This window comes from Eupeodes corollae, chromosome 1 (genome assembly GCF_945859685.1).
Source record: "Eupeodes corollae chromosome 1, idEupCoro1.1, whole genome shotgun sequence".
Classification (NCBI taxonomy): Eukaryota; Metazoa; Arthropoda; class Insecta; order Diptera; family Syrphidae; genus Eupeodes; species Eupeodes corollae.
In genome coordinates this window covers 213,753,402-213,769,833 of record NC_079147.1, presented here as the reverse complement: position 1 = coordinate 213,769,833, position 16,432 = coordinate 213,753,402, and the positions used below count along the sequence as shown (strand labels likewise).

General features: G+C 33.5%; 1 protein-coding gene across 3 annotated transcripts in view; it reads right to left on the bottom strand.

The window, feature by feature from the left end:
- Window positions 1-16,432, bottom strand: part of LOC129940623 (serine proteinase stubble) — a 164,758-nt gene that overhangs the window by 3,597 nt on the left and 144,729 nt on the right. For all 3 annotated transcript variants that reach the window (XM_056049013.1, XM_056049011.1, XM_056049012.1), the window contains exon 3: window positions 9,435-9,482. In XM_056049013.1, coding sequence (XP_055904988.1) covers window positions 9,435-9,447 — 13 coding nt within the window. In that variant the 5' untranslated portion in view covers window positions 9,448-9,482. The remainder of the gene's footprint in view (window positions 1-9,434; window positions 9,483-16,432) is intronic.

Below are 16,432 nucleotides of genomic sequence, written 5' to 3'. Positions count from 1 at the left end.
GTGAACAAGCATGCCTGCACTAAATTTATTTATTTATCTTCAAAAAATAATGGAAGAATTAATAGAATACTTTAATTTGTTGGTCCCAGGATGACACCTTTACCTGAAGTTTTTCGTTAGGAAATGACTAACTTTTATTGTTTGGATACGACAAGCACCTAAAGTTTGTTTTATTTTATATTTTTCTGAAACGGTGAGTCGTTGGCTCAAACCATCTAATCAATAAGACGATGTCGGCTGTGGCTTATGTTCTTTCTGAAAGACCAACTATAATGTATTTTGTTGACGAGCATGTGGACGTCATTTGAAAGTATGAACTATGCCAAACACACAGTTGGAAACACAAAAACTGTTTTTCAGGCTTACAATTAATTACTCTACTTGAATATCGATCGCTATTCGCAGACCTTACCCTAATATTAAGCCTCTTTGAGCAGACGTCGAACAATTTCTCAGATTTAGAAAATAATAGCTTAGATTATCTTTATGAGAACATTTTAACTGCTAGTAAGAATAGAACTTTATATCATAACTGTAGTTTTATTGTTTTCAAGAAAGATATGAAAAAGTTAAGAAATAATTTCGTTTTTAATAATAGCTTTTAAATTTAAATGCTGTTAACAAATAATGTATTGCTTGAAATAGTAAAAAATGTAAAAAAAATTGAAGAACTTTATGTGCTCAATTGGTATTTCTTAGGAACTTTACAATTTCTTAATGATGATGTTCTAAACGCTTGTACCAATTTTTTCTGAGCGAAATTGTGTTATATAATTGTTTATGATTAGCAAGATTGTGTTGTTCTGTTATAGTAAAACTTTTTTGGTATTAAAAAGAAGGGATCCACAACTAAGTTTGAATTTCTAAAGTAGATGGTCTGCCCACCACTAGGATGAGGCCACACATTTTAGAACCGATTCTTATAGCTGGTGGAAGTGTTGTAGAGGCAAATTTGAACTACATTTGCATAGGTACGCATTTCACCATTTTACATACATTTATATAATTAAAAGGTAAATTGGAAACAGCGTTGGAATTCCCCAAGATCAAAATATGAACTATTGAAAGAGGGTATACAAAAGTGCGTCAACAGGATAAGGCCGCATGCAAAATGTCAGAAGATAACGAAACATTTTATGAAATATTTACATTTTATAGTTCAACAATATTTTTTATAATAACAGAAAATTTGGAGCCAGGAATTAATCTCGATTAAGGTGTCCTTTTCTTCAAATTTTCTGCCAATTCCATAGACTTTACGAAAAAGCTATGGCCAAACTCTTTCAATCATGTTAAAATGTGGTGAATATAGGGATCATGGCAAAAGTTTCACGTCTTCTGATTAAATTCAACTTCTAACAACCCTCGAACTGCTAACTAAGGCATAGCCTTTTTGGAAAATCTGAGGTGAAGGTCCAAAAATACTTTTTATTTTTGGAAATGATCATTCCAGCAAACATTAACAGCTGTTCCCGTTGATTGTGGACAAAAACTAATAGACGATTGTACCATAGTAAGTTATAGCTCAACACTCTGTTACACCTGATGTGCGGCTATGATTTGCTTCCAAAATAAGCTCATTCTTTCTCAAATCATGGGAATACATGTTGTAACCAACCGTCAAGGGCCGTTATAGGTAAAATTTTTTCATCCGATAAGACAACGCGTTTTCATGCACTGATCCAAGTAACATGCTCTCTTGCCAAATTCATCTGATGCTTCTTGTGTACTTGCCTCAAAACAGGTTTATTTATTAGTTTTCTTTTCTGGATAGTATCACTTTGTTGTATTAGCCTTTGAACCGTTGTTATTCTGGCAGATATTCGGTTTTTGGACCTTATTTTAGTCGTTGGTAGAGTGAAATTTGAGTCAATTATTAATTGAATTAACCTATTTTCTTATGATATTCTGTTTCTGTCTTGTACCATTCTTTGTTTGTTTTTTAAATGTTTTTGTTGCTGTTAAGCTTTTTTGCTTATTGAAGTCTTGAGGGTTATAAATCCTTCAGAGCATCTATTTTTGCTTTTTCTAGTAGCTATCAAAGTTCTCTTAGATCACATGTGTGTTTCAAACTACTATAATTTAAAATAGTTTTTTATGACACTCTTTTGGATATTCTATACAAACGTTTTCAAAAGACCGCCTTGTAAACTCCTACACGGAAATATTTGGAGTGGTCTTATCTTAAGTGGAACATTTTCTTAAGCGGTTTTGAAGTAGTTTATTATTTGATATTGGAGTTTTCAACTGCTACCTATTCACAGGTTGTAAAAGTTTCCGGTTACAACACTTCCACCAACTATAAAAAGCAAAAATCTATTTCAAAACGTGTGCCCTCATCCTAGTGGTTGGCAGTGTAAATGTGTATTCTAAAATCAATTCAAAGCTTAGAACTTTATGTCAAATAAGCTAAAATAATAATACAAACAAAATTAAAATAGTACGTATACGCCTGCGTATACATTATTAACTATTTTATTTATATGAAGTGACTAGAAGTTTAAGCAGAACTTTAAAAAAATATAAGTATTGGAATGCTTGTTTTTTTTTTTAAATTAAAAAATATCTTGATATTTTTGACCAAAACAATTTATAGAAAAATGAAAGAGAAATAAACGTTTATTACTTGAAACGACTGTTTAGACAAAACAATATATGTTTTAGATATTTTAGAAAACAGCTTAAAACTTAATAACTTTTTATAGTCGCATTGGGGACTTTTTGTCACTTTAAATAATGTCCTCAGTTTCTGTAGTAGTTGTATATTAAAAATGAAAGTAAAATTTCGCGTTGGGCGCCATTTTAGAGAATTTAGACAACGAATAACTTTGGATCAATTGATTTAAAAATTAAATATAAACAGAAAAACTTTAGCTTTTCGTCGATTAAAAGATTAAGAACAAACTACCCGTGTTATTTCCTATTTTTTAAATAGTAAAGGCAGTAGCCAGTTTTTTGTATTTAAAAATTGGTACAACTGAAAGAAGACCTGTAAGAATAATAATTAAAAAAAAAAAACAGAAGATATTTTTGTGAAAATCATAAGTTAAAATTAACTCAGCAAATAAAACTTACTAAAACTAATAAAATTGACAATTTTTAAGAAGAAATGGTAAGAAAACATCTGGAAATTGAGATTCTAAAACAAAGTTTGACATTGAATAAAAAAATTCAAGAAGGGGGTTTGTTCGTTGATTAATACATGAACATGTGGTTTTGAATCGAGATTGAAGCTCGCCTCAATTCTGTATATACCTGAATCGAGTTGAAATGAGTCGAGTCAAAATTTGTGATGAAAAAAATATAGATTTGTTTTAATCAAAAAAAAAAAAATATTGCACATGGAGTAGGTAGCATATTCTTATATGGTGCTAAACTATTCAATTCTTAATTGCTTAACACGAATCAAACTATCTTACTTGCACTTCATAAGAAACACTGAAACACTATTTGCATTTTAGAAAGTGCTGTTAATCTGTTGATCATTTTTTAATCTTTTTGTGCTGTGGAAACACGAATGTCTTTTAAATCATTTTTTTTTGCAAAATAAACCTAGTTAATCCATTTTCATTAACAAAACTAAATAATATCAACAGTAACAGATTGATTTTTCCCCAATGGAAAACACATGATTCCAAATGCACAACTACTCAACGAACACAGCCATCGAGATACAAATGCAATATAAATCGTACCAACATTTGAGCATGAAATTACATAAGATCTATTCGAGACTCGTACAAATGTCACAAACCCATCTGTAGTAAGATTCTACTTTAACTTTTATCGGTAGTATTCATACTGCGGATATTGTGCTCGTTATTCGTTTAAAAAATCCTTCTATACTATTGATAGATTTTCCAACAAAATACGGGTACTGCTTATTTTTCATACATTAGTGATCCCTTATACCTTTTAAAGACTGAACTTTTTTTGATAGGAAATATATTTTAGTCTTTTGAGTAATGACAGCTTTAGTACCAGGCCTAGAACAGTATTCTTCACCCACACATGAAACCATTTAGTCTAAGTTGCAAATAAAACTAAACTTTTCTAGAGGCAAAGTCAGGTTTCATCTTTGGTTGCAAGCCTGCATTTCCTTCGAAAATCAAAAGCCGATCATCTCAAGACATTTGCAAAGGCAGTAAGCTTTTAAAACAAAATATTTCACTTCCAATAAAAAAAAATAGTAAATAAAAAACAAACTCGATGGGGCATATTCCTGTACAACCGAGCGACGACGCAACATTTTTCCACGTTACACAAATATAAACCATTTAACAAAGTAAATTGTTCCAAATTTGGCATGGAATTCAAATAAAAATCAAACCAATTTGTCAGCTATGTACACCTCTCCATCTCATTAAATTGAATGAATTTTATTAGTTTTTTTCTTCTCAAGAAAAACAACAAATAATAAACAAGCACACAAAACACAGAAGTGAAAAAAGTGAAAGACTAGACTTTATAAATGTGCTGTGTGATACAGTGCATCAGCAAAACTAGAGCACATCAACCAACATGGCGCGGAGAATTTAATTTAATTTAATTTAATTTCCTCTTGGTTGTTGGTCTGGTCTTTGCACTATCCGTAGTCGACTTGTATGTCGTTGGGTCTTGGATTTGACTTGAGTCGCAATGGTCGTGCCATTCGTGTTCGGTGTGCTAATGAATTGTGCTTTAAAGTCCATCGGTATAGCTATCCTATTGCCTATTTTGTATTCTTTGTGTTGTCGCTTCGCGTCGCACTTTATCCGCCTTGAAAAGTAGCACCCAAAGACTTTGACCATAAATCACACCAATATGCCATCGTAACTCTCTTTTGCCGCCACTGCACCGATCTTTCTCTCACTCTCTTCACTCCACTCTTTTTTGCTGTTCATATAGGGAGGGGATTATGTAGGATTTCATCGTCGTTGCAGTCCGGTGAAATTCACTTGCCTCCCGGACAGAAGAAGCGATAAGCAGACAGCTAGACTAAGCCTCCCAAACACAAAATAAGATCGTGTCGGACAAATTTGTGATCTGCGATCCAACAATGTGCAACAGCAGCACTCAGAGTAATTCAGCTGATTCAAACCCTAACATTACATGCTACTGCCACTGCCACCGCCACCACCGCCACCACCGCCACATCCACCGTCTTCGTCTGGTCTCTATTGGAGCTTCAGCAGTAGCGCAACATATAAACGGGCCTTAGCAAGAAAGTGTATAAAAGGCGGATTTTTTAACGCGTTGTCAGACTTGGACAAAACACACGCCAATTGAACTTTGTTGCTGCCACAAAATAATGGTTGCGCCTTTCGTCCTTTACCAAGCTTATATCAACCTATATGCATGTGTGTGTATATGTATGTATGCTCTCCAATAACACCGAATTCAGACTTTTTTTTTCTCTGGCTTGCCACTGATTCTGACCAAGATAGGCAAAATTCTCTGTTTTCTGCATGGTTGATTAGATGCAATTTGCAACAACAATGGAGTTAACTTTGGCTGTCGATCGTCGCGTCGGCACATTGGCATCGTTTCGCGTGCGTTGTTCATCTGAATCTAAATCTGTATTCTGTTTGCTGGCTTTCTGCAGCCCTCCCACTCAAGTCTGAAACTCTTCACCTGCTCTTTGGAGCTGATTGTAATGCAAACCTGCATTCGAGCTTAATTAGCGTTCGATATGTTTTGTGTAGCAATTAGGAGGAAATACCTCTTGCCACATCTGGGAGTTGTTTTGATGTCCACCCAATCGGCCCTCTCTACCCAAAACCGGGTAAGAAATTAGGTCAATTATCTTGTCGTCCAAACAATGTGTACAGTGTGTATTTGGGTTATATTCTTGGCTCCTTAATGGGTCTAGATTTTGGAATACTTTTGTTTGGAGAGAAAAGCTTGTATTATAGAGTCACTCTAGTTGAAGTACAATCGTTTTATAGAAGGTTGAAGTATAGCTCTACATATTGTGTAAAAAACACCTATTTGAGAAGTGATGGTTCGCCCTATTTTAAATTGCTATTTTAAATTCACCTCAGGAATCAGAGGTTAAACCATAAAAGTCTTGAAAGATTTAAAAGCTCGAATCGCGAAAAGACTTTTTAAACTCGCACTAACGACGCACGACATACTTAATGCATGTTAGGAAGTAGCTGCTAAACGGTATTGTTGCAATTTATATCATCACAAAAGGTTTACTTAATAAAATCTAAATAACGAGTTGAAAATAGAAATCTTCAAGTTTTGTTCAACTTTGTCAATAATATTCCACAATCGATTCAAGGCCTTAAAAATTGAACCACAAACGTTCGAGTTTTTTATGAAAGAGATATGATTCTGCATCTTCATCCATTTGCTAATATAGCTTCAAATTGTTAATGGTATTCTTCCCCTTTACAATAAAATATACGTTTAAAGATTTCTCTTAAAAAGTACTCTTTATTTTATAGTAATTTAAACCTACTATTGAAAATCCCAGTATAATCAAGAACACCTATCTACGCATAACTTAAGTTTAAAAATTCTTGACACACTAAAGCTTGCTTATCATTGCCCCAAAATCTTTGAACTTTTTCTTTCTAAAAGGCTTCCAAACCAATTAAATATATTTATCTCTTGAATCGGTACTTTATGTGAAGAACAAGTAGGCCTCTCCTTTATGGACCTATAATTTTTAAGTCCCACATTGTAATTGGAAACCTATCCAACTTATATTCTATACAACAACACTTGGGAATAACAAAGTCTTCGAACATCGCACACCACCACTGCCATCATCTGCTTCTACTCATACTTGGAAAGTAAAAGTATCTATTAAAGGTTTATCATATGATGCCGTTGGCAAGCCACTTCATATTTACAAATTTACAAATATATTTTTGGATCATTATTACATCCATAAAAGGGCTAATCAAATCGCCAGGCAGCAATCGATCAGTCTTGCATCTGATTGTTTCGATTTTTTTTTTCAGTTTCACTTTTCCCTCGTCAGTAGAAGACTACGAACTGTATACGTCTCTATAGCTACCTAAAGTTGCAACTTGATTGGAAATTCGAAGAGTTCTTTTTGAATTTTGCCGCAACCAAGACACGTCAGATCATTAAATTAACATTCAAAGTAAATCAGTCGAATTGGAATTGAAAAAAAAGGGAAAACAATTTAATAATAATTGACAGCACCGTAAAATTACTGCCAGTTTGTTTGAGGGCTTGATGAACATAGTAATAATGCAATTAACTTAAAGTCAAACAAAAATGAAAGTAGTTTAATAAAAATGTTGGTTGCATTCAATGCTCTGAAATGTCAGAATTGAAGCATAAATTTGTTAACATAATTAAAATTTAAGTTCCTAAACACGTGCTTGCTGAGAAGTCTAATGAAAATATGAAAACAAAAAATAATACAAAGTTATTTATAATGCAAAGGCTGTTTAGACCTTGACGTCATAAAATTTACCATCGTCTTCATCAGCATTTATGATCGTGTAACGAAGTTTTCAGGTGTCAGGCGTGTTGTTATTTTGTATGGCTGTGACTTGGTTATGTGTCGCAAGCAGAATGGTTTATTAAGTGCGGACATTATGCAATAAACCGTCTTTTATGCAGAAACTTGTACGAAAGAAAAATTGTGTTTTTATGACATTTTTATTCTGATGCAGGAGGAAGAACGTGATTGGACTTTCAAATCATTCATAACCGGAACAAATGGTAAAACAATATCGTTTATTGTACATAGGTACTTGAAATTCTTCAAAAGTTCGAAAAAGGGAATGCAAAATAACGAGTAAATTAATACTACTATACAGATATTTGGAAAAAATTACTTCCGTAATTTTGACACATAACTTAAACTATCAGTGAGGGAATTTAACAGTATAAACTAGTTTATACCAATTAAGAAAATAAAAACGAAGAATAAAATGGAGTTGCTATTTGGAATTGCCTGCTTTTTAAAGTTAGAGCAACTTTTATAAAGATGCCAATTGGTGAACCTACGATCTAGTTGAGGAAAAGACTAATGGGTTAGAAACATCTTTAGATCTGATGATTCTACAGAGATAATTAGCCGACGAAGAGGAAAGAGGAAAAAAGTAATAAACCTATTTTTAAGCATCTATCACTTTTAAAGCTGTCATCTTATGATACTAATGATTGTTAAAATTCACTCCAAAAATGATGAGAAATGTTCACTTCACAAAACTAAAGGATGGCTTATCGATCGAGGCAAGCTAATGAGTCCTATTTCTGCGGTAATCCGTAGTGTTGGCGAAATTCCAAATTTGTCACTACTTGATTATATTACGAATGGGAACGTATCGATATGGACCACGTTTATTTTCAACAAGACGGAAATAAATGCCGCACAAGCAAAGACACAATCGGAATTTCCCTATCTTTGGCATCTCTGTCAAACTCATCCGTATGTGCAGAATAACGATGGAAAATGCACGCTTTTCTCTTAAGGTCTGAAAAGATCCCACCGATGCATTTCATGTCAAAAAAGGTTTTAGACAAGATAACGCACTGTCATGCATCTTCTTTAACAACGTTCTAGAAAGAATTGTGCAAAATTCAACAATCAAAACTAAATGCACAATCTTCCAAAGGTCCATCCAATTACTCGGGTACGCAGATATTATTGACATAATTGGAAGATCAAAGCGTGATTTCGGGGTGCATTTAAAAGGAAGCGAAGAGAATGGGTTTAGTTGTCAATGAGGGCAAGACAAAGTATATGCTGTCATTAAAAAAGGACATTCAACAACGATGTCTTGGACAAACCGACATCATGGACAGCTATAGCTTTGAGCTAGTTAAGGAATTTTTTCTGGATAAAACAACAAAAGTCCAACGACTTAGATGGTTGGGTCACGGCTGGAGGCGCATGTTGGTCCTTTGCGGACTGTAAGTAGTAAGTATTTAAGGTCACGTTGGAGACAAGCTCTATATAAATGCTCCACAATGGTTTCCAGACCTGAAAGATGGAATTTGTAAAGTCACAAACTAAAAAATTATTCATGAACCAGTTTTTTTTAATGCTAACGTAAAAACTCTTATTGAAAACGCATTAAAACATTAACTACACAAAATATTTTAAATCATAACATAAATCATAACATAAAAAAACTATGTTGTTTGATACTCAAGTAAGTTTGTAGTGATGTTTTATTTTTTTTAATTGTATGCTCAATTTAGCTGCGTCCTGTGGAGTTACCGTTCAAAAATGTATAGTGGGGCATTTTTTAAAAGGCGAAAGTTTTATAGTCTATAACCTTCTTAAATAAATGAATTATCTAACACTGAAAGAATTTTTCAAATCAGATCAATAGTTTCTGAGGTTAGCACCTTCAAACAAACAAACACACCAGCAAGCAAGCTCTTCAGCTTTATAATATAAGTAAATTGTAATACTAAACAAAATTAACTTTGTTGGTAACTTATACACTTACCTATGACCGGCATGCGTGTCAAACATTAATTCCGTTTAGGGCGCATAACTGCAAGGAAAAGAAAATAATGTTTTAAAAAAGGACATAATTTCTGTTAAAGAATATAATGTGTAATAAATGGAGTAGATTTTTTTTAAATATAAAAAATAAGTTTTATTCTAGGAAATTTGACACAAATTTCCACAAAATTTGATATACTTATGGCAACACACGATCAATTGTACGGTTTTATTTTTATTCTTCATGTATTCTTATTAATCAAGTTTTAGAAGCTTTTTTATTGGACTGATTTTTCCCAATTCCAATGGAAGTTTGAAAATTAAATTTTGGGAACTATTTTCTCTAAAATTAAAAATTTATAAATTAATATCATACTATATTTTTTTATTTCAATTCTCTCTTTGATATGAAATATCAATTCATAGCAATCCGAACGTACTGTCAAGTTTCTATGGTCTCGAAGAGTAATCAACACGTCATCATTGCAGTTCTCTTCTTCGGAATCGCCCGTCATCGTCGGTCGTCGTGACGATGTTAGTTGTTATGGTTGACTTCAATTTCCTTATCGCACTCAAACCAAATGGCATATATTTTCAAGAAAGGTCCACTCTCTAGGTCATTTGATTCAACTTCAAAATGAAGCAGTATGTCAGTAGGCATACAGATACAGATACCTTTCCATATATATTATTTTCCTGTTCGTGATACTCCGCTTGTCATGCTGCATGTGGAGCAAAACCTACAACCTACAATATGAAATGAAGTCAATCACGACCGGTGCGCCGCCGTAGCCAATTAAAATTCGCCACCATACTGATGTCATGGAAAGTGATTTATTTTAAGTCCTACTTTAAGATATAAGTCTTTGTGAAGGTGTCAACGGTTAATTAACAATAAATTGATAGAACTCTAAATCATGGACAAACTGAGTGCATAAGGATATGTTAGATATGCCCCAAATCTTTAGTTCTTTGACTTTAATCTGTACTGTCGGTCAAACATGTCGAATTGAAAATTTTGACAGTTCTACAAGTTTCAAGGTCCCTAAAACTTAAATTAAAGGTTTTTTAAAAACAAATTTCGTTGAAAAAAAAATGTTATCACTTTGAATATTTAGTGCACAAAAATTAATGAAAAGCAAAATAATTTTATAGATCGAAGAATAACATCAGAATTTTGACATCTGGATGTTTAAAAAACATACAAAATGTTACTCGTACATATGTACGATATTTATTTAGTTTTGAGTGGAATATCTTTGCAACAATTAAAGATATTGGCTTAAAACTAATTTTATTTACTAAAAAAATTAACATTTGGTAAAACTTTCAAGAAAATCTAATTCACAATTTTTAATAAAAATATACAAAAAACATAAATTAATAAAAACTCATTTTCGACTCGAATATCGCAAGAATATATTGACCTCAAGATTGACCAAACACAAAGGTAATTTTCTTAAAAAAATCCAATTGACATTTTTTATAAGCAACAAATCTTATAAAAATTGGTTGTCTACTACAACATCTCAGAGAAAAAACAGATATCGAAAGCAAAGTTATTTTAACACACAGTTACTATCAAAATTGAACCAAAAAAAAACTCCAAATTTTATGTTTTTGGTATTTTGTTTTCAATTTTCTTTTTTTTCCGTCAGACCCAAATAAGTTCATTTTGGTCTCGTCCGAGAACAAATCATAGTTCCCTAAACTTTGGAATTTGTTGAGGTGCTTTTTAGGGAACTCAAGACGTTTCGCTAATTAATTTTGGAAATAAGAGGTTTTTTCGAGCAACTCTGCCGTTAAAATAATTTTTCAAAAGAACGCGACGAATAGTTTCTTTTGAAACTGGTCTTTCAATAAGTGTCGCCATTTCGGCCGCCAAGCTTGGTACACTCGTTTTGGGGTTTACTTTAAATTTTCTTTCAATTACTCGTTTGTTTTTCTGAAAAAAGATTTATTTTTGTCCTCTTTCAGGTTTTTTTATGGTTTCGCCAGTTTTAAGTAAATATTTATTGTTTAAATATTGTTTTAAAATTAATTGTTTTGTACCAAAATCGGTTTCTTTTCTTTTCTCTGCCATTTCCACAAAAAATGAAGAAGTGAATATTGAAGCGAAAGTTATTACTGCGAAGAACATGGGTTTCAAATTCAATTTAACAAGTAAATATAGCAGTACCTTTTTTGAAAACTTGATTTAAGAAGTCATAAATACAAAATGTATGCTTAATTTTTGCTATGAAATGTTGAGATAATGAAGTTTTTTTTTTAAATATTACCTTTTGTTTATTATTTAAGTAATGTTTTTTGTATGTATTCGCAAGAAAAAAAATAAGAAAAAATAGAAATTAAAAAGAATTTTCCAAAAACATTGCATCTCAAATTTGGGAGCAACTATATATCCAAAATATTGTTGTTAATTTTCAGTTAATTTTTAAAGAAGAATAAAGAAAATCTACTAATTCAACTAAAAACTGATACAAAATGATTTCGACCCAAGTATCTTAAGAGCAAAGATAGTTATTGACTCCAAACGTTTCTTACTTTACACAAAATATTGTTATTCGTATCTTATCAGACTTTGAGAAATATCTGGTTATCCATTTTGCAACAGGCGGTGGACGGCGATTTTCGAACAACATTTTTTTTTCTTGAGCGACGAAGCACATTACTCACTCGGTGGGTATGTTAATTAAGAACGTTTTCGTATTTGGGGTTCTGAGGAACCTCAAGTAATTCAAGAAACGCCATTACATCCACAAAAATTGACTGTTTGGCGCGGTCTTTAGTCTGGAGCTGTGATTGGACCTTCCTTTGTCGAAAACGACGATGAAACGACTGTCACCGTAAATACAGAGCGTACTTGTATCATGATAACCGACTTTTTTTAGCTGCTATTGAAGAATACGACTTGGAGAATATGTGGTTTTAACAAGACGCTGCCACATGCCACACAACTAGAGCGAATATAGCTTTATTTTTATTTTATTTTATTGCAAGAGACATTTTTTGGCCGTGTAATTTCTCGTCGTGGCGATATCAACCGTCTAACTAGATCATGCGAAAGACCGTGTTTATGCAGATATACCTTTAACTCTTGAACTCTTAAAAACTCGTCAAGTTTTGTCTGAGATACTTCCCAATGTGTGTCAAAAAGTTGTCAAAAATTACCTCAAAAGAATCGATGCTTGCAAAAATGCATGTGGTGGTCAATTAAACGATGTAGTGTTTCACACGTAATGTTAACCTTCAAACTTTATAATCAAAAGAAAATCATTAACAAAATAAATGTGTGTGTGTTTTTGTTTACTTTTGAAACTGAAAAATGGATAACCATGTATATTAACAGACCAATTCAAATGAGAAGTTATTAGTGTGGGTCACATCCCAGCTCTTTTTTTGACGTAAAATCTGTCTTATTTTGAAGGTTCTTTGTCAAACCTCTTCATAATTCAATACCTTTAACAAAGCTCTTTAAACCCAATTACTTCCTGCTACTTTCTAAAAAACATCATAAATAAAATTATATAAGAAACTTCTTATGTTTACTAGCTTGTTGAGTAAAGTCTTTGTTCTTATGATTTTCTTGAGTCTTTTGACACTCTCACTATCACTTAACTTGATTTCGAATTTACCCTCCCCCCCCCCAAATGGGTAAACCAATAAATCTTTTCCTCAAATATCAGAGAAATTCTATCCCTTCTAGTTCATTGACACCATTTTAACGAACTTGATGATTAACTTCTTTAAATAAAACAAATTTCATTAACCATACATTTTCCTAATAAGCATATTCGTTTGTATTATGTTTGTTTTTTGAATAAATATTGGACTAACTTTAGGTGCCCATTAAACAACTTCCTCTCTAAGGCTGATGTTAATTTTCATTTCGTCTAAATAATACTTAAAAAAATGTAAATGAAATCCCTCCTCCAATATAAAAATCTTACCAAAAAACATTCCAAAAATTAATCACTTTCATTGTGGGCTTAAACTGGAAACAGAATTCTCAGATTTGTGTCTCATCAAGTAAAAGACGCTGATTAGACCTCTAATTGACAGAAGTGCAATAAACTTTGTTTGTTCGTTGTTTTTGTTGTTGTCGTCGTTTGATGCTTGTAGATACTTACAGAAGAGCCTAAACAAAGAAATACGTATAGTATATTTATTTATTTAAATTTATGGACCTATATTTGCACTGTCCGTTCGTGCCAGTGTGATCAGAGTTTAAATTAAGACATTTGTATTTAATTATAACAACAACTAATCAATTCTATGAGGCTTTCTCATCGACATTCTCAGAATGAGGCCTAAACGTGAGTGGCTGTCTTCTATACATATATCAAGAAAGAAATCAATAAAATCAATAGTTGGTATAATGATGGCTATTTATAAGAATTTATAGGCCTTGAGTGAATTGGTTTAAAAATTGATTTAATTTAATCCCACATTTAATTATGATGGTGCTTCTTTAGTTCTGATAGAGTTGTGATATTGTTTATTGTGTGAATAAGATAAAATTTAACTTTCCTTGTTTTTATCGAGTTTCTATTTTAGACTTGTTTTCGAAAATAAATATAATTTATGCGTCTACAAGTGTAGGTTATAAAATACTTCAAAAGTGTTGAAATATGTTGCCTTCATTAACAATAATCTTACCAATTGCATTTCTACCCTAAAAACAATTAGTAACTTGACCTCCAAGAATGCTTATCAGTTCAATCTAGATCTCGCTTTTGAACGTGCTAACGAGTACACAGAGATTCCTAATCAAGCTGCAGAATTGGAGAAAATTACTGCTGTACAGTTTATAGTAACTCGAAAAGTATTTATATTTTTGTTTGCGAAACATGACAGCGTTGAATATTAATTATACTCGTATATACAATACACAAGGTTGATCCTAAGATACTTCCTTGCGGTACACTTGCTTCTATTTTCGTAAGTCCCGGGTAATTTTAGTTGTAGAAAACTAAAAAGAGTCGGTTCGTAGCTTTAGATTACAGTTTTTAGCAGTTCTTTCTGAAAAGTTTGTTTTAAGTGTCAAACCTTGTCAAAGGCTTGAGCGACATCTAGGAATATAGCCGAGCATACTTATGTTTCACCACATCTGCAATTTGATGTACTTGGTCTATCGTAGAATGTTTATTTCTTAATCCAAAACCGATGGTTCGGAATTATTCTACTTTTTTCGTTTATTTTCTTGAGCATTTTCGTTAGAAGTTTCCTGTGGTGGCTTACCTAGTCTGGGTCTATAAGTGTCTTATGAACTTTTCCAACGGTACATATCTTAACTTAAGGCAAGCGCTTATTATATTGAAGTTATTTCAAACTTGAAGTAAAGAAGAATGTACTGTTTAATAGAATAGAACTCTGAGCATTGTTTCCAGAACAAACAAATGTTATATAAGGAAATACTGAAACAGTTTGGACTTATGGCATCGAATAATAAGTCTGTACAAGAAACAAAAGATATCCTTGGTATACCGTGACCTTCAAATTGAAATGGTTACAGAACTGGGTAAAAAACACGCTGTATCACATTATCACATTATCGTAAGGTTAAGCGAAGTGCGATGATTGGGATCGGGCAAATACAAATCACCAACATGCAACACTGTACTGCTCTACTCTGGTCACGATCCAAGAATTTCTCGAGAAGCTGCTGTTGGGTTACTCCTTACAGAAACGGCAATCAGAACCTTTATTTCGTGGGAGCCTCTTGGGAAAAAGCTTATCAAAGCAAGATTTCAGAGAGAGTACGATCCGTCACCATTATACAGTGTTACGCCCCGACGGAACTGAACTAGGATCTGCCTACAACAACACTCCTCGCGGAGATATTGTTTTGGCTATGGGAGACCTCAATGCTAAAGTTGGCAGTAACAACAACGGGCTAAGGATGTGACACGGAGTCGGCAATTGCAATGATAATGGTGAGAGTTTCACTGTCTTCTGCAACGCCAATGGCCTTGTGATTTGTGGCACTATGTTTAAACAGAAACTGTTTCATTAAATTAGCTGGGTGTCTAAGGACAGGCAATCGTCTTGCAACTAAATTGACCACTTCACGATTAGTCGACACTCTTGGATGTCCAAAAAAGAAGAGGCGCCGACATGGTAATTTCCCGTGACCATCACATAATGATAGCTACCCTAAGATTGCGTACAGTCACAGTTCAAAGATCCAACGGAAAAACACGAGCCTCCAAATTCAAAAACGCCAGACTAAAGAATTCCCCGATCCGTCAACAATTCAGGGACTACCTGTCTCACGAAATGATAACAATCAGCAGCAAAGTACATGACGACATCGAACACCATTGGAATGCTGTAAAAAGATGTTTTCATTTCAGGTGCTGACAGAATAGTCGGTCGGAAAGAAAAACGCAAACAGTTAAGGGCTCGAATGAGTGCTGCACAAGGGGAAGAAATAAATGAGCTGGAGTCCACATGAAAAAGAGAGAGGTTCACAGCAGTGCGCGCCGTGACGAGCGTAACAGTTTAAAACAACACCTGGTGAAAGAAGTAGAAGGTACTGTGATAAGTTCGGTGAATGACCAAGCCAGAAAGTGGAAAGAACAATTTTCCACGGTTTAAAACCGAGTGTTTGCAAAAAACGTACAGACGAAACCTTCTGAAGCGCCTGGACAAACTAATCCTCGAATCCACACAGCAGTAAAGATGAGATCATTGCCGCAATTAAAGCTATTTAGAACAACAAAGCGGTAGGACTTGATGGAATTCCCACAGAGCTTTTATAAGCAGCGCCAACGTCATCAAGCTAACTGCTTCATCCACTCACAAAAGAAGCATGGACCAACGCAAGCTTTCCCGATGAGTGGAAGAAGGGAATTATCGTCAAGCTTCCAAAAAAGGAGATCTTACAAAATGCGAAACCGGAGAGGAATTCGCGTTCTACCTGCCGTTGCCAAAATAGTAGCAAAAGTCATAGCGGAACGCATCAGAGAACACCTTGAGGCCACACTCGATGCCGAA